Genomic DNA, 25,346 nt, shown 5'->3' with positions numbered 1-25,346 from the left:
TGTTTGCCTCCTGTTTCCATAGTCACCAGTGTTGGCATTAGTTAAGTTGGAGTGTGTGTGCTGGTTTTAGCGACAGTGGGCTAAACACCTTAAGCTGTACTGACAACATGGTGAAAGAAGGAAAGCGGCATTTTTCGATGAGCAGTGATTGCAAATGGGTAAGAAATCTTGATTTCATTGCATAATTAAATCATAGCATTCCAACCTGGATATGTAGTTAGCTTTTTCTTCATTTTCTTCCCAGTTTGCTCATCCGATTTTACCAGAAAGTGAGACACAGACTCGTGAGAAGAATACAAGCACTGGGATCATGCTGACTCAAGTGAAGTCATCATTGCCTCAGGCTTTAACCTTTCAGCGCTATCCTAAATGGAAAAGTCAGCAGGTGTGTGTGTGTGTGTGTAGATAAGGTGTGGCCTGCCTGCTTTTGACATTATAGACACTGCTTTGATAGATTATCTTGGACTTGCTATCACAGTTCTGTATGTAGTGGCTTTCCCAGGGTGAGTGTTGTGGGTTGCTTACAGGAATCCAGAGAGTATCCATTCTCAGAGCATGACAACAAGTATGCCTTCAAAGACAACGTCACTGTATTCTCTCATGTAAGTATGTAGTGAAAAATTCAGGGCATTGCTGAAAGCAGGATCCACCATATTACACATTTTAAAGTAAACCATATTCTATGATGATATACCTCAGGGCGTGGGAAGGAGGAAGTGTCCTGATGATCGCAGACAACACATCTCCCATTTCTGCCTGTGCCATGGTGGAACTGACAATAGCACTGAAGAGACTGGGGGGAACCTCACAGCCTACCAGAGTGGATTCATGGTGAAAGAGGGTGACTCTGCATCCAGAAACAGGCGCTTCCCTCGCAACCACAGGCTGAAGTCTGCAGAGGCAGCTTTGGCTCAGGCAAGGGAGCCGTTTATGTGGTTCGGACGAGACGATTCTGACCACTCTGACACCCTGCGAGTGCTGGCAGCCAACAACTATTCAGCACCATCCAAGCCCTAAGATACTTACATTTAATGCCCAGATGGCATCATTAAAGGGCCATAGCATGGACAGAGCTTCTCTTCTCTGGCATATGAGCTGTCCATGGAAAATAGTGAACTTTACTCAGATTTATTCCAAAACATCCTCAATGTCAAATGTTCCAAGTTTGAAAGAAAAAAAAAAATTAACATTTTTGAAATATTTATAGTATTGAACCTATGTAAGATAATTACTTTAAAAAGGTTTAGAACTAGCAAAACCTATTTTGATATACTGTGTTTCTACCCAACATAAAGAGTACTGAAGTGATTTTAGATCCATACTTCCAACATTGTCAGACTGACGATAAAGTTGTCTCTCTTTCTTTAAATTCCACTCGTGCTTCTGCATAACTTACCCACAGTTGTTGACGGTTCAGTCGGAACCTCGGGTGTGTTATCTTAATACATCAACCATGGGTGTATTAAAGGGTAAGCAGAAGAATCAAGTAGCAGCTAGTGTAGACTCCAGTAAATATGATAAAGTTGCTACAGACATTTCACAAATGCAATATAGCACAGTGTTACTCAAACACACGTTAGCATATTTTGGGTTCATGTAGATATGGAAGAATATAAACACAAGTGTGGACAGTCATGATTCAATTTAGGTGCCACTTTGAGCCCATGTGAAGACTGTTGGTGGTTCATAGTTTGACCAGCAGAGGGCAGCAGGTCTACATGAGTAGTCGTTTGGTCTGCCTAACCGGTGACTTGTTCGAGGGCCAAGTTTGAGGAAAATGTAATAGCCCAAAAACCCCTGTGTAATGTGCATGTTCTGTGAGAGAAAATGTGGGGGGAAAATAATTAGAAAAAGAATACAGCTATTTTTATTCAACACATATCAACATGGAGATATTCAATTAGAGCATGCAAAATAAATTAAGCTTGATTTGACTCATAATGCATGGGCTTGTTTCACCCCAGGGGATGAAAGGGATGGATGTGTGTGTGTGTGTGTGTGTGTGTGTGTGTGTGTGTGTGTGTGTGTGTGTGTGTGTGTGTGTGTGTGCAGCCCATAAAAACAGAGGAGGAAGCGTGGGAGCCAATGACAGAGAACACTGCTCAGAGAAAAGCACTTAAGTGAAGAGTGTCCCCGACCACTCTCTCCAATAGCTGATGTTTTCTCTAGAGCCTGCTCTGACCAGCTGCTTTCTTTCTTTAAATACTCACCGGGGAGATGGATTTTTCTCACAAGCTTTCTTTCAGCTGTTGTAATTAGCTGATCCTCATACAGCGCTGACCTTGTAGGCGTTTGTTTCACTTTTAAAAGGTGAAGTAGATCTCAGTCTTTCCTCAGACAAGAAAGCTGAGAGACATTTACGTGAAGCTGTGGGCCGTTTGTGACTTCACTTTGAGATTATCCGGCATGTCCTGGTCAAAAAAAAAATGGATCCCCTGACGCAGGTGCACAATGATGAGGGGGGTGTAGGATGAGGAGATTAAAGTAGCTAGACTTCTGATGGTTACCAGGTCTATTTTAACCCCATTTTTGCCATGCCACTGACACAAAAGCCTACAGCTAAATTATTCTCAAACATTTTGCAAAGACCAGCAGTGTTGCTGATGAGAGAGAAAGAAAGAAGCGCTTATTAATGAAAAACACCTGTGCACTGGTTTGACAGCTGGTTCTGTTTGGTCTCGACTGGTTGTCTGGCACCTCTGTCCCTGTGGGTACATTTCGCAGACTACACTTTTCTCTGGACTTGCCAAAACTTGAACAACTCCTCCGCACAGAAGCCACCAACACTTCATAATCAGAAAGTCTCATTAGCTCTGTCAGAAGAGCAGCAAGGCTTTTAATACTTAACAGAAGAGTGAGACCTCTGAAATAACATGTCAATCATTAGTCGGTGTGTCGCTGCGCACACTGTATGTGCCATGTTTAGTGTACTGTATGCGTGTTATATCACGCAGACTGCAAGCATATGTAAATACAGTTGCTTGGTAGAAAATCAATCCTTCTCCCAAGGACAAAAGGCACATCTCAGTAAACAAGCATTCAACCACCAAAGCCTTGCTCTTCATGAATATTAAATCAGTCACTTTGAATCCTACCTCTTTGGTGTTGGTGGAGGCCCTAGTCTGGATTCTTACCATTTGCTGTGATTTATTCACAGGTGCATGTGTCTCTTTGATGTGTTGAGTTGAGAGGTTTTGCACCTGTTATAGAAAAAAAAAATGCTTTGAAAACAAGAGGTGGATTTGCCAGACAGTCAAAATAACAGCAACAGAAGGAAGATTTCTGTTGCCATGGTACATTGTGTGTGTGTGTGTGTGTGTGTGTGTGTGTGTATGTGTGTGTGTGAGCTTGTGTGTTTTCTTTTCAAAAAAGGCTGCTGTGCTGTTTTGACACATTCTGTTGTGTGCAGCAAAATTGGTTTTTGTCAAACAAGACCTTTTTTTAAAAAAAAAAAATTCCACATCGGTTTTTGCATGTGCTCTGACATTATGAAGTTGTGCATTTTTTATTTTGTGCATTACCTATTCATTAAAGATGTAACTTGAAAGAGAGTTGCTATGGAGATGCTGTGATTAAATCACATATCTCAAAGATTTTTCTTTCTGTTTATTCTTTTGCCAATTATAACTAATGCCTAGCTATCTTGACGTCTTTAGATTTTTCACCTGACTTTTAAAATCTTTTTTGATACAGTGTCAAGGCTTACAGTAGGACTTTTCCTTATGTCTCACACGCCATCTTGTTCAAACACTCAGCATACAGTCCAAACAGCAATTACAGAGTCCAAAAGTCCTTTGAATTGGCTGGGTTAAACTACACCCAAACTTTAAGAGTCCTTCCAATCTCCTGTCAGTCATTTCTCTTGCAGTACTTCCAATTCCCTGGCAGTGTTATTTTTTTTCAGCAGCCAGTTGGTTGGTGTCCCCTGGCAGCCTTAGTGGTCCTTGTTGCAGTAACGGTCAGGGACCCTCCTGAGTCTGAGGGTGGTGATAAAGGTGGCTGGCTATCTCATTTCCACAGAGGACTAGATAACATCCTGAGAACATTCCCATCACTTGAGGAGTTTGTTCAGTGAAGATAAGAGTTCCCCTGCTAAAACCCAGCTGGGAAGCTCTGTGTTTGCCTGTGTATGTGTGTGTCTTTGCACTGTGCGTGTGTGTCTTAACTGAGTACTTTGGAGCATGTTAGCTGCAGTTCTTTTCTGTGGTGCAGCTGTAAGGTCCGCCAGGCTTGGATCAAGCAATGCTGTAGAGACACTGCCTCAAAAGATCAGGCCTATCCTTGCATTAAATCACATTCCCCCATGCATTTTTCAAACCTCCGACAAGGCTTGCATGCTAATTTGTGCGTAGGTGGTGAGAATAATTACATTAGCCTGGTTGTAAACAAAGACCTACAAGCAGCAGTCTGTTCAAGTATCCCACCAGAGAAAGAACAAGCAAGTAGTTAATACAAGGATGGATGAATTTATAATGCATGCTTTACATGAAGGGAATTGCATGTGTAACCATAGCTGTTGTATCTGTAATTAAATAGCAGCATGAAGAAAAATGAACTCTTTTACAAGCAAAATAAGTCTTATGGATTCTTGATTTTGTCTTTTGTTATATATTTAGAATAAGGAGGAACAATGTAGAAACCAGAGAGGACAGTTCTGCTCAGAAAAACACTTTTATAGCCCCAAAAGGAGCTTTGCCTCGATTGCTGCATGTGCACAATGTTACCAAGTGTTTCATCACTACTTAAGAAGCTCCACCTCTTAGTTCCACCACACTGCTCCTTCATAACCACATTTTAATCTCATTAGGTAAAAGGCACATTGCAATGTACAGAACCAGAGACAGACCACACACACATCCAAGTGTGCTTATACTGCCTCTCATACTTAAAGAAAGGGGGTCATTTATTTAGGAAGCTGATAAAAAAAAAATGTCAACAAGTGAAGGTTGCTGCAGTCTTCTAATAGGAAGAGACAAGTGCAGCTGAAGCAAAGTGACACAGCTTAAATACTGACATCTATTTTCTGCTCCAACAGAGTACCAGAGAGCCTGTGTAACTTCCTGTTTTCAGCCCCATTGCATACTGTATGTACTGTTTATATAGTCCTCCCTGAAACCTGCTTCAACATCTCATAATCACAGTATTCTATTTCCTGCTGCAGACCTCACAACAAGTCTAATTAACTGTTTTCACACTTATTTCCCAGTGAAATGGGTAAATCTGCCTCATTTGCATTCTATTGAAAGCATAAATATGAAACAATGAAGGCATCCCTATGTCCTTTAACGGATGTGACAGAAGCCTTAATGTAGAGGAATATAATGAGATGTGAGTGCGGTCAGCATTATTATGAGGAGGCTTTGTGCCATCTAAAAAGCAAAAGCTGCTTCACTCTGTGTGTACTAAGTGGAGGAAGTACAAACAGTACAATGGCATATTCCTAACAACCTGACATTATTATCAGTAAATTGCCATGAGCTGCTCATTACAATGTGTGGAATGTGTCATAAGTTGTTAAAATCTCAATTTAACATGATCTCCACATTTTAGCTGTGGATAATCATAAAGTCTTCCAGTGGCGATGTTGAACTTAAATTAAATGCACTTCTCCTCGTCGGGAAGGACGAAAGATGTAAATGATGTAGCCACTGTAAAAGTAGCAGAGTTATGCACAGTGATTTATACAAGGTTATTTTTGAATAGTAACACATTGGATGTATGGATTGAATGAAGAAAGATCTTCACAGTTTATTTTGATATTAGAGACTGTAAATCAAAAGACCCAAGTATTATAGTACGCACACAGCATCAAGAGCCAGTAATAGGAAATACTATGCAATAAGGTGATTTAAGCATGAGAGACTGAGTCAAGGTTGCAGTGAAATATTCATTCAAATGAAGTAAAGAGTGAAGCAGCATAAGAATAACCCACCTTTAAAGATTAACATAACCCTTGGAGGTGTTATTGTATCCCCATAACCAAGTCAGAATTCAGCAGGTGCAGAACAGCTCTCTCTCTCTCTCTCTCTGTGAGTTACTGCATTAAGTCTCTCAAATTTAGTAGCACAATCATGAGCCTCCCGTTCACTCTCTGGAGTAGAAGAATCGCTTTGCATTTTAAAAAGGTCAAACACTCAGATCTCTGCCAGGAGGAACTGAGGGAAGAAATAATGTCTCTCCGCAGAAATATGCAGTCGCACACCACTGATCCTCTCAAATACCCACTGTACAGTGAATAGATTATAGGTGTGTATGTGTGTGTTGACTGGCATCCTCTAACAACTATTGTATAAACAAAAGCAAATCATAATATAATATCTAACCTAATGTGGTGAATGTTTCACTAATCTGCAAGATGGCACTGATTGATTTTTTGGAAGAAGAGAGACAGATTCAATTATTATTACATAAATAGTGCATTTGCACTCTTACTGAGCACTTTTCCACTATAAGCCCCATCCACCCATTCACATAGCACTTCATACAGCCTTCATGCACTTTTTACCTACTGCACACTCACATGCAGACAAATGCATCAGAGGCTTCAGTATCTTGCCCAAGGACACTTTGATATGCAGACTGGAGGAGCCATGGATCGAACCACACGATTGCTGTTCCTAATGGGTGTTTTTACTTTTAGATGCGCTGAGACAAATAAAGCCTTTGCATATTTGTTTTTACAGCAAGGGGTTTAACTATGTAAACTGCAGTAAACACAAGAGAGGATAAGCTCATGATTAGCAAACAGTGCATTTTGCGGGATTTAATTTGTCACAATAAAGCAGATTTTAATCAACCTTTGCATCCAAAATGACACAGCCAGATAATAGATAATGCTGCCACATATGTCTAATAAAAGCACAGTAATGTATGCGTCTCACATACTTCATTACACATGTCATTTGATATCATTAAATGATGTAATATGTCATTAACTTCTAAATATATTTGTGACTAACAAACAGTCTCTGTTTCTTATTCCTCCCCTCTTTTCACTGTGGACATATGCTTCTATTGGTGTCCCTTGCTGGCTGGTGATGGTCTCTGGAGTGTTTGGGTTTATGCCCAGTAGTTACATTGTGCTGGAGACAAGATGACCACAGGGAAGAATGGTCTAAGGACAGGGCCAAAAAAACCCCAGGCCTGGGACCACACATGCAGGGTACATAGTATAGCAGATACAAACATAAAGTATGTAAATGATTCATCTGTTGCTTGAGGTGATTTTCTTTGTCTTTGTGGAAAGCCCTACTGGAAGTGCTGGAAAAGAACGCAGAGACTGAAGTGACTGGGAAATCCAAGCATGCTTTCCGCCATCTGTGCCGTGTTACATGCCTGGCACTAGTCTGTGAATGAATTGAGGGTCTAAAATAATTGTACTGCAGGGACTGGAACTAAAAAGGAATATACGCTGCATGTTTTGACATGAAGGAACAGCTGCAGTTGCTACTATCTGCACCTGTGGCATGAAGAGGAGGAATGCATGCTATCTATCTATCTATCTATCTATCTATCTATCTATCTATCTATCTATCTATCTATCTATCTATCTATCTATCTATCTATCTATCTATCTATCTATCTATCTATCTATCTATCTATCTATCTATCTATCTATCTATCTATCTATCTATCTGTCTGTCTGTCTGTCTGTCTGTCTGTCTGTCTATCTATCTAATAAATTTTTTACTTACATTTTATATGAATTTTATGTTAATAAAGAACTAAATTTCCCATTTCTTAATTTAATTTTTCACAATCTCATGGGTGTACTTAATTTTAAGTTAATATTCACTGTGGTTGAGGAAATATGATGTTTATAGATTTAAGATAAAAAAAAAAGAGGTAGTGTAATATGAAATATGGCCAACCTGACACTTAATCAAAATGTTGTTTAAATAAGATTAGTTTTTAAATTGCATTCCACAGACACAGAAAATAGTGTAGCTTATCTCAAGCGAACAATCAGTGTTCACTAATACTGACAGCCAAATGTGTTTACATAAAAGAGGTTGCGTAATATAATATAGGTGACAATTCTGACCTGTACATTAAGCAGTTGAGCTAGAATTACATTTATTACTTTAATGGATGGTATTTTGACATTTGGCTAATCTTACTGTAATGCTTTGTAGGTCTAATTTGTGTGTTATTTTTTATTTAATTAAAATCTCCTAGTTAAACAGTATTGTCATCAAGTGCTAGTTATCAACCATATTTTATACTACACCATCTAAAACACGGAAGTGGTATACTAGTTAGATCTGTGTGTTCAACATTCTTTTTGGCAAACTACTAGCATAACATTTTGAAAATGTTATATACTGCACTATTTTTGTAAAATTTAATATAAAAACTTCTACAACAGTGTTTTTGATCAAATGTTGGTGCAGTATGTCAAGTCTTTACGTCTTTTATTCTAAGTAGTCCACGTATTCCATGTTAGCAAGCTGATAGTTTTGTCACTTGGTCCCATTTGGCTATCACTGTTAGCATAATTGGGGCACGTTAGTGTATTATATTTTACAAATGTTAGTTCAGGTTTGTTAACATCTTTTTCATAAATATCCTCATATGAAAAAGACTGTTATATTAGCGAGCTTGGCAATAACTGAAGTACACTGAGTGTCGCTATGAGCGTATTGTGCATTTATGATTAGGCATATCATGATGTGGTTTCAGATAGGTTGTTTATGCTTGAATTTTTTTTTTTTGGTAGTGAAATAGCAAAGTGAATTGAGCCTAATGCCCCCCTCTCAAAGTTGCTTGCCCATTCTGGCCATCTGCTCTGGCTCCAACCCTGGGTACACTAATAAACTGTACTTAAATCAGTATGACATAGATAGATAGATAGATCTTTATATACAGTCCATGCCTATACTAATTGCATTTTGTCTGAAATGGTCACAGACTATATTGCAAGGATTAAATGCTGCTTCTTAATTCAGACATTCAATAAATTGCTTTTTTGAAAGGAGCTGGTAATAAGAAGAAAAGAGTTTTCACATAAACCACACATTAAAGAAACAAAGAAAAAAGAAGTCAAAAAAAGTCATTAACTGTGGCCTGTTAGCTCTTACTATGGTAACTAATAAGTTCAGTGTGTGTGAAATTTCTACATTAAGACAGGTTTAACATAGTAATGCGTCTCTGCTGAAACATTTTTTTATAAAAATCGTATTGAATTGTAGTGGCCAAGACTTCAAACTACAAAGGAAATTTACAGAATAATAATCGCCTTTCTCGAAAATTCCCACTGTCCCATCTATATCAGCTGTAAGAAGAGCCTCTCATATGTGCTGTGCGCGCGGGCCCGCGTGTAGTGTGTGTGTGAGTGAGTGTGTGAGTGAGTGAGTGTGTGTGAGGGAGAAGTGGGCAAAGGCTCCGCCTCACTCAAAAAGCGAGAGGGAAAAAAAGGAAAAGCAAACTGATACACACCTCTCAATTCTGGCAGGAGGAAAAGAATAGGAGTGTTTATGAACCGTATAAGTAAACAGCAGGATAACCAGGCACACCGAGAGCCGAGGCTACTTCCCCCCGTAAAAACCGACACCAGGCACCGTTTCCCTGCGCCGGAGATTGTCCCGTTGCGTTCAGGATTAAGTTTTTATGTCATCTAAAGGTGGATCATTATCTAAATCCGAGATAACAAGCGAATTTGAAATGCGTAGCCTGCGATGCTATTTCTGGAGCCCCCAAAGCCGACGTTTGAACTCTCAGTAAACATCCAGTCGAGGTAGGATTCAAGATTATTGCAAAGGTGGTGTAAAATATGTCGGTGTGTGCTCCACCGGGGTATAGTTCTGAAAGCTATACTCGCATCGCTGTCCATGTGTCCCTGCGCCATCAGCAAGGAGGGACAAGGGAGGGTGGGAGTAGACATTAGGCGATACTCCACTTCATAGTGATGTGGGAATTGGCTTTATTAAGTTCCTAATGAGCTGGGCAATTATAAGGTAACGGTGACTATTCATTAAACATCCAACCAAGATCAGTTATGCGCGATTTAAGAAAATATGCGTTGATAGTTTTTTTTTTTTCATCCGAAACCAGGAAGAACATGCGCGTAAAGAGTTTGATTAAAAGTTTAGTACTGGTGCTGGCCTGTTTTGCGGCAGTTCTTCCTGGCATCAGTTGGACCTCTCATATCAACTATAACATACTAATTAGTAAGTGCTAAATAAATTAATGACTCAATCAGACATCCATATTAAGCATTTGCACATTTTCAAGCAGAGGACGGGCCTTCCATTTCTTAATTTTGAGAAGCACAGAGTGGGCACTGGTTCTCATAACTCTTTTTTTTTTTCATTTCGGAGGCTCTAGTGGAAGAAAGCTTCAAGTGGAGGAGGAGGAGGGCGGCTCCATTGTCTGGCTAGTGAAGGGGTGGGGATAAGAGGCTGTATGCAGATGTGCTGCTGGCAACGGACATCTGCTCTACCCCCTTGGGCATTGTCACAACAGGCAGGGAAACTTAGTGTGGAGCCTTCCAGCAGAGAAGACCTTTGTTAATGATGTGCAGGCCATGACCTGCACCCTTCCAGATCCCAACGTTTGCATTTTAAATGCTAAATTTAGCTGAACATTTAATTTGGCTCACTCTGAATCAGATAATGTGGAGTTTCAGATACTCTGATTTTGTTTTTTCCCCAGCTCCTTCAGTCCCACCTGCAGCACCACCCTCCCCATTTGCCTCTCACTATCTCTCCCCTCATCTGCCACCTTCGGCTCTGCTGAACTTCCTTTCCTGTCTTTGTGGCCTGCGTGTGTTGAGTAATGAAAGCTGGCCTCTCAAGGCAAATGCATCACAGGCAGCATCAGAGTGTACATGGCAGCTCCTATCAGGCCTTTTGATTCATTGCTGAAGGGGAAAATGCCAAGAAAATGCAAAATCAACACTTTAATATTTATGATATCTCTTTATATATATATTATATACACATATATACACACACACACATACATATGGCTTGTGCTTCATGGTAAGGCTCGGTGTTGATGTGTCTGTGTGCCTGTGTTTGTATTGGAAAACTGGAGTCTCATTTGCCTCAACAGATATTCCCTGGTGACTGCTGGAGTCACTGTACTGTGATTAGGAACATGATTTGTGCTTGTACGGAGCGCCGTTCTACATGGCAGATTTGCTGTGCAACATGCTTGTGTAGGGACTTATTTGTGTGTCTCTGCTGTATTATACCATGCTGGAGAGCTGAGATGCAAGCTGGGGAGCAAGTACACCAGTGCAGGAAAAGATGATTTTTTTTGAAAGTGCAGGTGATCTTGCTTCAAAAAACTATCATCTCTCTCATTTGGCATGAGCTTTTCTTTGGACAGAGGTGGCACGTTTTGTTTATCGAGAAAGCGAGCACTTTCTTGAACTGGTTCCACGTCCTGTTGTTGATACGATCACTCTGAAAAGAGGAACAACTAGAAAGCACAACAACAGCAAAAGGAAAATTATAAGCATGCGCTGACTGCCTGTTTTAAAAGTCACAGAAGCAAAGCAATTACAAGTGGTTAATCATATTCTCAGAGCCTAATTCTCCATTTAACACAGTAATTTAGATGCTGCTGAAATAGCTCTTGTGAACTCTTCTGAGAATTCCCATAATGGCCAGAGTGCTAACGGCTCCCTAAAAGTTCCCGTAGGTTGGTTTGAGAGGATTTTACTGTCATGTGATTTTTTGCTGTGCATTGTGGAGAGAGAGGGGGGGTAATGGGTGTGAAATTACACTGTGCCAGATGAAAAAGGCTGAAAATGTACCAACTACACCACAAGTCTCTTTTAGCATGACTGCAATTAATCTTTTATTGAGTTAAGTCTAGGTTTTGCTTTTCTTTATGAGTTTTGTTTGAAAAACTTCAACTGCAACCACTTGGCCAATTCAGCCTTTTATTTATTTATTTTTTCACAGTTTGATGAAAGAAACTCATTGAAAGTTGAATGTAAAAGAGTGTTTTCAGTTTCAAAAAAGAAAAAAAAAAAAAAAAAATCCCACCTGAACGTCCGTGACACAGAACTTTAAACATCTTACGACTCAATCCTCAGATTGTATTAAGGCTTTGATGCTGAAAACAAAGATTGTGCTGTGATGTAGTGCACTTTGTGAACCGAGGGCTGAGCACTTCAGAGGCATTACAATGATGAGGGAACGGTTGCACTTTAATTATTCTTTGAGCAACCGTTGTGCTATGTTAACGACTGCTGCTGGCTGGTAATAGTTTTCTCTCAAAGAACGCACGTTTAAAAATCTGCTGCGTTTAGTGTAATTGGTGCATTTTGCAAATTTTAAGCACCTGTTTCTCGCTGTGCTGTTGTGTTGTGACTCTGAGTGTGTCTTTTTTTTTTTCCTCTTGGTTGTCAAGGATAGTTTTGGGACAGTGGATGTGGACTGCAGCAGACAGCAGCAGGTGTCTGATTCTCCTCACTGATAAGACCTGTTTGCTCAGTGTGCTTAAAAGACGCTGCGCTCTCTGACTCTCTGTTTGTACATGTGGGTGCCTGCACTCTTGTCTGCCACCACTGATACGATATACACAGTATGGAGAAAGGAAAACATCCTCAGTGGTTACTCTTATGTACAGTCAAACCCTTTTTTTCATACTCTTATGGGTGTATTTTTTTTGTAGCTTTGCAGCACTGGCGTCTTACAAGCCTCTTTGTGAGCTTAGCCAATTCCAAATAATGTATTTGAATCGCTGTTTAGCTAATGCAGCAGCTAGGAAACAAGCAAGTTAAAGCCCACCACTGTATTTGGAAGCATTAAGATTTTTAATTGAGGCAATCAAACACAGAACCACAGAATCATTATGTTGCATTAAATGATCACGTGATCACGTCAGTGAGTTGCATTATTGCCTGTACTGTTTTTGAGGGATGCTGCGTAGTTTCTGGGTCTGGGTTCACATTATGAATGTCACAGTATCATAAATTTAGTAGTTGGTATCAATACCAATGGACTTATGATTCTTGATACTCAATCTGATACCACAGTTAAAAAAATAAGCTACTTATACATAAACTTCTTTACCTATTTATACATAAACATATGAACGTTAAGATAGTTGCCGAGTAGCCTACTAACGTTACTATGAGGCATAACATATTAGCCTATGGAATATATTCGATTTCGCAATGGCCAGTGGTCTCAAACAAAATGGTAAATAATACTTGTTAATATGGACTGAAATCTACTCAACTTGAATTCTTTAAACAGAACTACTTCCAGTTCTCTAAACTGGAAGTATTTCCTTGAAAAACAGAGCAGCATTGTTTGCATATTGCCTTTTGTGAATTAATCATTACCCCTTGGCACTTTCATACCCAACTCCAATGCCTTTCTTATCAGTGAATTGGGGCAAAACTATTATGGCAGCTGCGCTAGTCACCATCTTCCATGTGTAGGTTTTGTTGTGCCATGTGTAGTCTTTCCTGTGCTTGTGGATGTCTTTCTTCTTCTTATCATGTAAAGATAGACTAGAACACTTGTAGGTGTATGCTACCTTCTTCAGTTCTAGAAGAATTGCGTCCTCTGTGCATAGAAAAAACAAGTAATTTGTATTTTCAAAATTTTTGTATTGAAAGGTATTGTAAGTGTCGGTTCTGATGGCATTGCTCGTTCACATATATATGTGTTTAACAGCTGTAGTCTTGCAGCTTGTGTCGAAAACAAAGATAAGTCTTTAATCATAATTCTTCAAGATGTTTGATTTTTGTCCTTGAGTTAAAACTTAAGTTTTTGGCAACAAGACATTAAGTAATGTGAATACTTTTCATGGTGACCCCCACCGAACACCCCACCAAGAAAATAGACACTGAAAAGTTCCAGTAGCATAAACCAGCATATATTTGAAACGTTAAAAAGGCAAATGTCTAAAATCCATTGAAATTACTGTCAATTATATTTCACTTTTTGACTAATAGTGAAAGCTACAGTAGGGATGTGCTAATTGTGAATTCTGGGCTGATGCTGATTTTGAAATTAACTTTTTTAGCTATTTTGAAGTCTGTACAGTCTTTATCATCTTTCAGTTTGACTTGATGAGCTAGAACAAAATGGCCACAACATATTATTTACTGATATATTGATATTTAACAAAGCTGATATTAGCCAATTTTGATATTTGGATGCTATATCAGTGAGTGCATCACTACTGTGTCATTTTTCAACTGGAAGCACAAAAAGTTCAATGAAAATTAATGTTTGTAGGCCTGAATTTTTTTCTTACGCAGAACAATATTACTGATAAAACTCAGAAATTTCCGCCCCAATCCCCCTTACACAGACAGACTTTTTTTTCCCTCCTAAACCAACTTTTAACTATAGAATTGAACAAAATAAGCAGCACGAGTAGATGCAGCAAATAAAAGTGACAAACACAGGTGAAGGAGGCATTACTGTTAAGAAGTTTGCCATCAATCCACACATTTTTTGTAAAAAAACAATTCAGGAGGATGAAATCAACAAGACTGGTGTAGTAGTCGAGTCGGAGGCAGGCAAACAGCACTGGATGCATGAAGAATCTGACCCTGCATTTTGTGTGTGTGTGTGTGTGTGGGGGGGGGGGGGGGGCAAGGAAGAAGCTCACAATGCCCTCAGTTGAAGGCCTGCTACCTTACAGAGAATCACAGAAGTAAATATCCTGCCTCCACTTGTGTTGGGGGCATTGGAGGTTAATTACGCTCTCTCAGTAATGACCTAACATATCATCTCCCAAATGGTGAAAAAGTTTCAAGAGATTGGATTATATATATTCTCATTCAACAGGTAATATTTTTGTTTTGCTTGTATCCCTTTTTCTCAACTAAGAAAAGCCACTCTGATAGGTGTTTTTCTAACCGGAAACACCTCGAACGGGGAAAAAAAAAAGACTTGAGTATTGTGCTTGCATGTTAACTCTGCTTCATCAGCCACTGGGAGTGGGACCGTGAACGCCAAGCTACTTCAGAAGCTGGAGGGAAAGAAGTGGTGCTGGAGAGAGGCGCTGAAGCTTGTAGTAACTGCCATTCAGGATGCCTTTCTGTGGTGATGACAAATTTACTTGGCTCTCCACATAACAGTTAATTTCTTGGCATCCTGGAAGTCAGATAAAAGTCTGACCCTTTCCTTGCTGAACATGTTAATAAGTATGGACAAAAGGGCAGAGGCAGCACATCTTATCTTTAATCTACTATATGTGAGGAATTTATTCAGCAAATGGGTGAAAAAGCACGCACGTTGGAGTTGCTGTGCAGATCCATCTAAAGCATTTTTTTGGAAATTGTGTGCAAATAATGGATGTTAATAATGACATATTCTCTGATACAGGAGAAAAATGCAATGCTTGCTGAGAGGCAGCAGCACTGTTTTCCAAACTGGGCAGTCTTGAAATGGCATTCATGGCGCAGTTTTGGGACTGTGTTTTAAGCAGATTCAGCCATTAGTGAGCCATTACAAAAGACAGACGTGGTCTCTTCGAATCTTTGCGGTCATGGGCTATTTCACTTTGAGATCAATTTGACCACTTTGAAAGATCTGCAATGAGTGTTCCCGATGTGTGCTAGGAATACAAAGATAAACTACGTTCGCAGGTGAAATCTGCAGAGCATAAAATCGCACTGAAAGGCAGAGAGCTTTATGAGTTAGAACTTTTAGCATCAATACTGAAAAGTAAGGTGTCTGTTTAGACCACAGATTGGGTGCATACTGCAGCATTACTAAAAAGTTTGGCTTTATACTGGACACGGAAGCTGAGGATGTAAACGCTATTCATGAACTTGACGGTCGCAACATGACCAATGTTGTGTGTTTATTGTTGTCATCCTTAAGCTCACCAAATGTGGCAGACAAGTGATAAGCCATACATTCACAGGTGAATTTAATGCCATTGGAACAATTGTTCTACACATATTTGACTATATAAGATGTCTTCACTCCTGAAGGTGGACAGTGAAATTAAATCCAAGGTCGGTGCTTTCAGGGAACGCATCACTGCAGAAGCAGAGGATCTAGTCGCCAATTTTTTTCCCAAAGAAATGACTGGAACTTGACCAATTCCTCAAGGATCCAAGAACCACTGAACTGAAGGAGAGTCACTCAGATAAACCTGGCAGTGCCAGATCCCATCTTGTTCTCAAACCTCCACGATGGGCCGGGGTGGCTGTGGCTCAGGAGGTAGAGCAAGTTATCTACTAATCGGAAGGTTAATGGTTCAATCCCTGGCTGCTCCAGTCTGCATGCCAAAGTATCAATGAGCAAGATATTGAAACCTGAGTTACTCTTGATGGAGTGTGAATGTTAGATTAGTGTGCGCTTATATGTAGAAAACAGTGCTTGTATGAATGAATGGGTGAATGCAAACGTGTTCTATAAAGTTCTTTGAGCGCTTGAGTAGAATAGAAAAGTGCTGTATAAGAACGAGTCCATTTACCAAACTTGCTGTGTGCTTTGTACCTGTCTGATTTAGACAAGAACTTAGCAGAAGAAATGAGCCAACTCTGGTGCTTTGTACAGAGTGAACAGGATAAGTCTTCAAAACAGCAAATCTTCTTGAAACATGCTCTGAAACATCTTTTCCCAAACATGTTTGTAGCCCGTCGTATGTTTTTGACTCAAAACAAACTGTGAAAGATGAAACAGCACCTCAGTGGAACTTCGAATTCAATGAGGTTGTGACAGAGTTTGCAAATATGAAAGCCCAACACACACACACACACACACACACACACACACACACACACACACACACAGGCCCTGGACAGTAATGGAGGAGATTAGGAGGTCAGTCAGGGCAGAGACTGCAACAGGTGAGGCACAAATTAAATTGAAATTATGATTATGAAAAAGCAAAACACTCTTGATGCTTTAGTTTTCATGTAACATTGCTTACTTTACATTTTTTAAATAAATGCTCTAATTAATGAATATGAGCTATTATTTATATCTCATATGATTTATTTAAAAAAAAAAAAATCCTGAAATTACAAAATGGTAGGCTATATATTTTATATAGTTTTGTATTTTGGTTGACCTCTGCTATTTGCAAACTTTTTCATACCCAGAAAAGGAAATGGATGAAGAGCAGCGATAAGGAGGGTAGAAGAGGGGATTGTAAAGCTGACAGACAGACACACGGACAATACTCAGAGAGCAGTGGAGGAAAACAGGAGAAGGACAAGTGTTTAAACTCTGTAACAGCAACAACAAAACAGAACACTTCTGGTTATTGCATTTTCCATTTAACATCAAATAATAAATGGTGTTTTGAGCAGTGTATTTATTTTTAAGTGAGGCACAGTGCCCTCTCCATAATGAACTGTGTACAGCACATACATGATCTGTATCTATGTCTGATTTATTAAAGAAAATTCTGGATTTTTTTTTTTTTTAATTTGGCCTGAATTTTGGCCTATGGAGCATAATATATTAAAGAAAGGGTTGATAAAGCCTGACCACCAAACCAAGTTGGTTAGGGACCCACAGGGGTCTGTAACATCATAATTCGGGCCTGTTAATAAGTACACTGTAGATTTTTCAAGAGGGATGACTGCAGCGTATAGTGAGTGTGGCACAGTATGTGATGGGGAAAGAGATGAGCATTTCTCTAAATTATTAACTCACTATATGATTGTAGGAAAGCTCTTGGCAGCAGTGGAGGAATTGTGGTGGGTGTTTGCTGTTTCCTATATTTATGATCATGGGAGTTTGCTAACTCTTGCTTGGCTGTATAATACCCTCTTACCTGGTATAAACCATCTCACTGTGGATTCCCTGTTTCTACTTAATGACTGGCTATTTTCCTCTGTAGAAGTTCTAATTACTTTCAACTGCATGCATGGACATTATGCCAGAGATAGACAGAATGAGGAGGGGAAGGATAACAATGGATGAAGTGGCATAGTTTGGAGATCTAACGGGAATGTAATACACTTTCTTTTCAACATGGAGAAGTCTGTGTGTGTGTGTGTGTGTGTGTGTGTGTGTGTGTGTGTGTGTGTGTGTGTGTGTGCGTGTGTGTGTGTGTGTGTGTGTGTGTGTGTGTGTTTTTGCCAGCAGGAAAAAAAAAAGAAAAAAGTTGATCTTTTCCCATTTACCTCCCCTCCTTCACTTGGCATAGCCAGAGCTTTAAACACCTGCCATTAACTTTCATGCAAACCACAGAGGATTAGGAATGAATAGTGGCACCACGTTCCAGCTATGTGTGCATGTATCCGTGCATTTCTGCATTCGTGTCTGCGTGTCACTTTTGCAGGAACTAGCAGACACAAAGCACCATCTGCACACAGCAGGCTGTCCTGCCTGCACTACTCACTGGGGCAGAGAAGAAGCTTTCTGCGAGCATTTTTAGGAAACTAACTGTGGTTCTGCTGTGGCTACGCCGGTTTTTAATGCTGACAGCTAATAATGTCCTCCTGGATGACTGTGACTTGCTGGAGCCAAAGAGAATAGACAGAGACTAATGAAGAGAGGCAGGAAGTGAAGGAGAGAGAAAGACAGGAACAGATAGAGAGGAGGATACCAGTGAGGCATTTAGCTCTCGCTGTTCAAGCTGGTGAAGTTTCCTGTAGATTACACACATATACACACAGGCTGAAAGTACAGGCACGTGTACTGTATTTAAATTCTTCTCTTTTTTCTCTTCCTCTGTTCCTTCCTAATCGCTCTCTCCTGTCTCTTGAGGGAGGTGGCATAAAGAGGAGTAGGGGGAGGAAGTGTTCCATTGTGTCTCTGCAGAGACCCTATTCCAGTGCAGCTGACATAGACTTGTGTCAGGAGGATCCATCCTGCTGATTTAGGCAAGCTGTAAACTGAAAGAGATGTCTAAAGTGCTGAAGTGGGCCCTAGCCAGTGGAGAGATGGCTCTGTTTGTTTGCCATTCTGCTGAGCACCACTTCACAGAGAAAACTTTTCTGCCCAAATTTGCTGACGAAGAGAAAGAGGGGGGGAAAAAGAGATGGAGCTGGGGTTTTGGAAGTCACTCATGGGGGCACACAATACTTTGGCCATTGTGGCTCTTTGACATTGACATTTAGACATGGTGGTGGTGGTGGTTGGGGGGGGGGGAAAGGGTTAAAAGCTTACTTTTTTTCAGCTGTCTCTTAACAGACAAACTGTTTTGCCACTGCTCACAATTCTCAGAGACAGCAGTCATTGAACCTTCCTGCCACATGAATATGCATGATAAGTCCGCTTTTCTTCTCTGCCCTCTGAGCTGTATTTTTTTTTTCCACCCAGAGACCTGTCGTGTTGTGTTTGATTGGCCCTGACATTTGAAAAGGTCCTTGAATTTAAAAAAAAAAAGAAAGTTGTTTATGACAACTGGAGAACTCCTTGCAGCAGAGTAAAAGTGGCATTTTGAAAGGAGCACAGCTCCTGCATATTTAAATGTTAATGGCTCTGTGAATGTGCGTGCTAATAGGATGTTTTAATCTGGAGTAGTGCTGTATGTATACTTTCAGTATGCATGCACACTTTTTGAGTGTTACTTCTAATAGCAATGGAAGGTGCAACAGCTTATTTTATTAGCTGAATGTGTTTTATATATATATATATATATATATATATATATATATATATATATATATATATATATATATATATATATAAAGGATCCCATCCTGTCTTTATGGAAGCATGGGCATTATCTAAAGACAAAGAACAGGCTTATACTCAGGAAAAAAAACCCCTTAGGGAAATCTGTTTGTGAAAATCATGCATCTGCTGTGTATTATTGCAATGGTTATGATGCATATAAAGTGTAACAGCTTGTTTTACAAGCTTACTGATGCTGTGTGGCAGAGTAAGGCTCTTAGTCCTTAAGACAGGACCCTTGGGGTTCTGGCTGTGTAGCACTGTTGTAAGGCATCAAGTCCTTGTTTTCTTAGCAGTAGCCAGCCAGAAGTGCCAAGAATCTCAATGGACATTCACCGGCTTGTGGAGTGTTTTATCTAGTTGTCCTATCTGCCCTTTAGGTTTTGCATTGTGTCAACATGAAGCAGTGAAAGATGAAGTTGAATTTGAGCCTTTTACTCAAAAACTACTCAAAAATATCCCCGTTGTTATTCTTACTTTATGCAATTTTAGCTCTTAATTGATAGATACACTTATGTCATTCTTTTATTTGATTAATTAGAGCCAGATGAACTATGTGTTTTTGGTATGTCTATAAAGTCAAAAGGTAGCAGGCAGAGAAAACTGAAACTAGCAACTGTTGCCGTAAATTCATTAAGAAATGTTTACTAAAAGTTTTAAATAAAGCTAGAAAAAAAATTGCATAGATTTTTTTTACAGTAGGATTTCTATTTATAACTGAAGGATTTAATTTGGATGGTGAAATGGTTATGGAAAACCATAACCATCTGACCATTAGAGGATGATCCAACCTACTGGCTTAGCATAGCCTCTAAGACACCATTTTAGTGAGTATGGCTAACTTATAGTTATCTCCAGAGGGTTCATACACTTGTGCACTTCATAACCTAAGTGAAGTAAAATGTGACACTGACAGATTTTACTTCACTTAGGTTATGAAGTAAAGTAAAATGTGACACTGACAGATTTTTAGGGTCCATTTACTCTTTCTCAGCTTTTTGTTCACAGTGTTGTGTAATCTCAGTCAGTAATGAGTCATGTAAAAGGAAATAAAGGCTTTTTGAGCTGAAAATCCAGGTAACTAGCTAGCAAGCTTTTAATACAGGACATTTAAGTGACTAAAGTCTCAGTCACACAGACCTAGAGACTGGTTGGTGACCCCTGGCAACCTCTGGATCCTAGGGAAAAATGTGTATTCCATCTTTGTGACCAGTTTCACCTAGCTGCTGGCTACCCAGTTGGAGAATACACATTTTTTCCTAGAGATTTGAGGTTGCCACGGGGTTGCCAACTGGTCTCTAGGCCTCTGTGACTGAGGCTTTAGCAATCAACTTCACAGACAGCCAGCAACCACTCACCAAGATGTTGGGACTGGCGACCGTTCACTAGCTTTTGCTTCCACTTTTTGGTTCATTCAAAAAAGCAGGTTTCTTAAGACACTAGTGCTTGTTAACTTCCGTGTCAGAGTTTGTAAAAGTTGAAATATTTTGTAGATTTAAATCCACAAATTGGTGCTTGTTATATTGGAGTTCACTGATTTCACTGTAATAAATGGCTGTGTTTTGTTTTGTTATTTTGTTTTTGAGAGGGTGCTAAAGACAACAACCAAATTCCAAGTTTTCAATTTAAGCCATCCAGTCCAGATTACAGCTTTCTACGTGGCACATTTTCAAGCATCGAACAGCCTCTTTACTTGCATAAATACTGGCAGGATTCCAGATGGAAAAATCTGGCTGATACCCATAAAACCATTTGACTCCTAAAGCACACTGTTAAGTGAGAGGATGCACTTCTCCGTGATTTAAATGAGCAGTGGATATCAGCAGTTTAGCTGCTGCAGAGCACACACACATACTTACACACTGTCATACAAGAGAAGTTATCTACTTGTTGCTGTCTAGAGAGCTAAAGCTTCTGCTGTATAGTGGCATATTATCTTCACATTGCATTGTTGACAAGACAAATGGTGGAAATGATGGATGATGGAGTTTTATCACCTTATCTATCTTCAATATGAATATGGATATCACCAGTGTTTGGCGAGCCTGAGGCTAACGCTTTGATTCTCTGCTGCTGTGGAGGTGCTCAGTGGGACGGTTGGCTTTTCAACTCGTCAGCTTGTTCACACAAAGACATGTTTGATTTTCGCCCATATAGAGATGTTTGATTCCTGGTCCTGAACAAAATGGTTTTAGTGTGAGTTAAGGTTTCACCAAGCCAGAAAGAATCCACAGACTTGCCCCCCCCCCAGGACTCTGTGTGAGGTTGGAAAGGTGTCGCTGGGCTTTTACGGCAGCTTTAGCAAACTCTTGACGTGATGTACATCTAGGCTCTGTATACTTTTATTTATGCTAAATATCTGGCATACCAATCTAGCTTCTAGCAACTTTTTAGCTGATCAACACATTTCCAATAATTAAGTTTTGCGCCATGAGGAGAGAAGGGAGTGCAGTTCATTGGTATTGGCATTGTCAGCGATTTTACAGATGCATGAGATCCGTGTAATACCTACAGCTGTACTGAATGTGCTGTTTAAAAAGGCAGCATAGTCAAATATAAAGAGAAGTGAGAAGTCACATTACCCTGGTTAGACATGCAGCTAGTGCAGCACTGCCGGAAGCATTTTTTTATTTCCTTTTTTCTTTTTTTCTTATAAAATTCACATACCAAAAGAAATACAGGATTTCCTGACACCAGTCATTGTATCCTGGTATCCTTAATATTACCCATTAGGATGTGTTTTAACACCACTTTTCTCTTTTTGTGCCCTGAGAAAGGTGTTTTCATTTGAATGCATACAGAAATGTGAAATGATGATAAACTTGAAGGTTATATGCTTTCTGCTCAATTCAGCCTCAGGGGACATTTGAGCTAGTGAAATATTTCAAATAACTCAAAGAACATAGTTTTTCTGTTTTACTTTTTACTTACTTGCCAATGTCTTTTCTCCCTTGGTTAAACCTCATCCCTGACCTTTCTCTTCTCTGCGTTTTTTTCTTTACAGCTAAGCTGTAAGCTAAGCTGTCCCTTATTTTTTTTATGAATATCAGTCATGCCTCCTAATCCGTCTGCCCTTGTCTTATCTTTTTTCCCCCCTCAGTTTCATCTCTGTGTGCTCCTACTCACAGGTGGCTGAGGGGTGTGCTTTTTTTTTTTTTTTCTTTGCTGGTTCTTCTGTTTGGTGTATGAATACCGGCTTCTGTCCTTTCATTGGGTATCATGCTGGTATAACCTGATTTATACACGCTCATATACATAAAAGCAGGCTAACACACACATACCTGCACACAGACAAAGGCAGAAAAGCATACGCATGTATGCAATTATAAGTTGGCAAGTTAGTAATTTAGTAAAGAAGCTGAAAAGAGACTGCCACAAGGCTGGCACTCTTCAGAGGTGAAATGAATAGAGAGATAAAATGTCATTAAAAAGATGTCCTTTCAGGTTTTACAGAAACAAAGTGTTGGGTGCAGGTAGTAATCAGAATTGAAATGATAGAGCCTCGTAAATTAACACCATTTAGCACGATGTCCATGACCGCTGTCGCTATCTCATGTCTGGCTCCCCATCTTCAAGCCTTTCATGCTGGGTAGACTTTTTCAGACCCCCTCCCTGGAGGCAAGATGCAGCCAGACACCCACCTTGGCCCTAGTTCCCAGCCAACATGTCTGTGTTTTTCGGTGTCTGTCTGTATATGTGTGCGCATGTGTGTGTGTGTGTGTGTGTGTGTGTGTGTGTGTGGGCAGCAGCGTTCAGTGATGTTCTCACAGCCCAGCTGAGACTGACAGATGGAATCATTTCACACACAGACAGAAAGGCAGGATACAGGAAACCGGGGTGTGTTTAATAGTCCTGGTGCTGCTGTGGTTGGTATTAATCTAGGTCAGTGGCGTTCAGCTCACGGTGAATTGGCCTCTGGGGCACGCTTGGCCTTTTTGTAACCCCATTTACTCCCTATTTTCTCTACTTGCAGTCCAGTTGCCATATGTAGTTTACCATTATAAAGAAGCTGACAAGATGTTTTTGACTGTTTGGTGTTGGGCATATTACTACTGTACCTGGTTCAGCTGACCTTTTGTAATCAGAGCACACTGACTCTGTAGCATCCCAGATGGGTCAAACTATTAAAGTCTCTCAACCTTGATAAAACACTCCGAGATGTTCAGCTCACAGCTTAGTAACTTAGTTTCATTTTGGTCTAGTTATTTTATTGTGTATGAAACTGCTTACGCTGATGACAGTTGAGCTCCTGGTGAAATTTTGTCTAATCAGACACGGTGTTGGTAAGGCTGGGTGTGGAACCACAAAACCTGAAATACTAAATGTTGCCAAGTACTCAAATCTTAGCATGAAATATATTTTTAAATCAAATTGAATATTTGAATATTTTTTGTTTTACAACTAAATCCAATTAAACCAAGGTTCCCAAATTTTGGTGGCCAGTGACCTTACAGGGAAGAAACTTTTCCAAGGGCCCCCTTATAATCCTAACCCCAGTAAAGTATGTGCATACTACCATGTCTACTCTCAAGGGGCGTCCATGCAGAAAATGACTAGGTGACCAGAAACCATTGAATGTCAATGATAGCAACTTAAGTCAAGAGCAGGAGAAATAACTACTGGTGATGTAAAGTGGGCGGGTCCTGAGTAAGGATGTTCCTGGCGACTTTACTAGCCATTTAAATAAGAGAACAAAAAAATTAGACTAGTCAATTAGTCTAAAAACACTCAGAAACATTAAAGACTGATCACATGCTAATGTTTTGTGTGTGTATTTTAGGAACTATATGAAACTTAATCATTTTACTTGACAGCAAGTCATTTTTTAAACGCCACTGAAATGTGCAGCAATTTGCACAGTGCATAACATTGTAAATGCACAGTGTCAGATTAGTTTGCAGAGTTTGGCTAACCTTAGCAGTGCTAGCAGCAGTAGCCTTGATTTCTGCCATACTAGCATCCACACCCTGGTTGTTTGGTTATATTCTGGCTTATTCTGACAAAGCTGACGTACAGCCCCTCAGTTTTTACATCAACGTACTGCAGAACCGCACCACAGCAAACCTTTAATGCCATTAAGTCCAGAAAATAAAGTCCAGAATCCAAGAACGTCCATAGAGAAAAGCCAGGAAATCCAAAGGTCCAGAAATCACTAGGCATACAGGACTAAGTGGACAACACAACAAAGGAAGACTGATATAATTTATACACAGGTGGTAATAATGGATGAGGAAACAAGTGGGGAAACTACACACAGCTGAAAACAATCAAGACAACAAGCAGGGGAAGTTAAACTAGACAAGATACAAAAAACAAACAGCTATCAAAATAAAAAAGGAAATAAGAAAACTAAACAGGGCAACAGTATTAACTTGACACTGGGGGAAAACAGAAAAAAGCGGGGGGGCACTGAAAGACAAAAGACAGAGATGAGACCAGAAACAAGAAAAGAAACACAAAAGGGAAATGACTAAATACAACCCTCAAAGTAATCAGTAACTAAAACTAACAAGAAGTGAAGACTCAACATACAAAGGAATACAATAAAGTTTAAGAAATACAGAAACTATAAGGAGTCCAAACAGAGCATCAGAAAATAAAAAACTGCTAAAATTCAAAGAGCTAAATTAAAGCTGTAAGTCTACAGCCAGTAGGTACTAACTAGAGCAGAGAGTTACAGAGAACCTAATCCAAAGGATAACCTAAAATACAAGCCTCAAATAATAGTCTAAATTCAAACAGAGGTCTCTGGGGAGTTATAATAAACAAAGCACA

General features: G+C 39.8%; 2 protein-coding genes across 2 annotated transcripts in view; both read left to right on the top strand.

Annotated features, from left to right (window-relative positions):
- The first annotated feature begins 68 nt into the window (after positions 1-68).
- Positions 69-1,934, top strand: tex36 (testis expressed 36). The gene is made up of 4 exons (XM_030748528.1): positions 69-158; positions 245-385; positions 528-602; positions 700-1,934. Exons 1-4 carry the CDS (start codon positions 108-110, stop codon positions 1,015-1,017), a joined length of 585 nt encoding a protein of 194 aa, XP_030604388.1. The 5' UTR covers positions 69-107; the 3' UTR covers positions 1,018-1,934.
- A 7,518-nt stretch (positions 1,935-9,452) lies between these two features.
- The window catches only part of ctbp2a (C-terminal binding protein 2a), a 77,511-nt gene continuing 61,617 nt past the window's right edge, over positions 9,453-25,346 (top strand). Inside the window, exon 1 of the mRNA XM_030747716.1 lies at positions 9,453-9,736. The gene's annotated coding sequence lies outside the window, so the exon portion shown is untranslated. The remainder of the gene's footprint in view (positions 9,737-25,346) is intronic.

This window comes from Archocentrus centrarchus, chromosome 15 (assembly GCF_007364275.1).
Source record: "Archocentrus centrarchus isolate MPI-CPG fArcCen1 chromosome 15, fArcCen1, whole genome shotgun sequence".
NCBI classification, from domain to species: Eukaryota; Metazoa; Chordata; class Actinopteri; order Cichliformes; family Cichlidae; genus Archocentrus; species Archocentrus centrarchus.
This window is presented reverse-complemented; position numbering and strand designations above follow the sequence as displayed.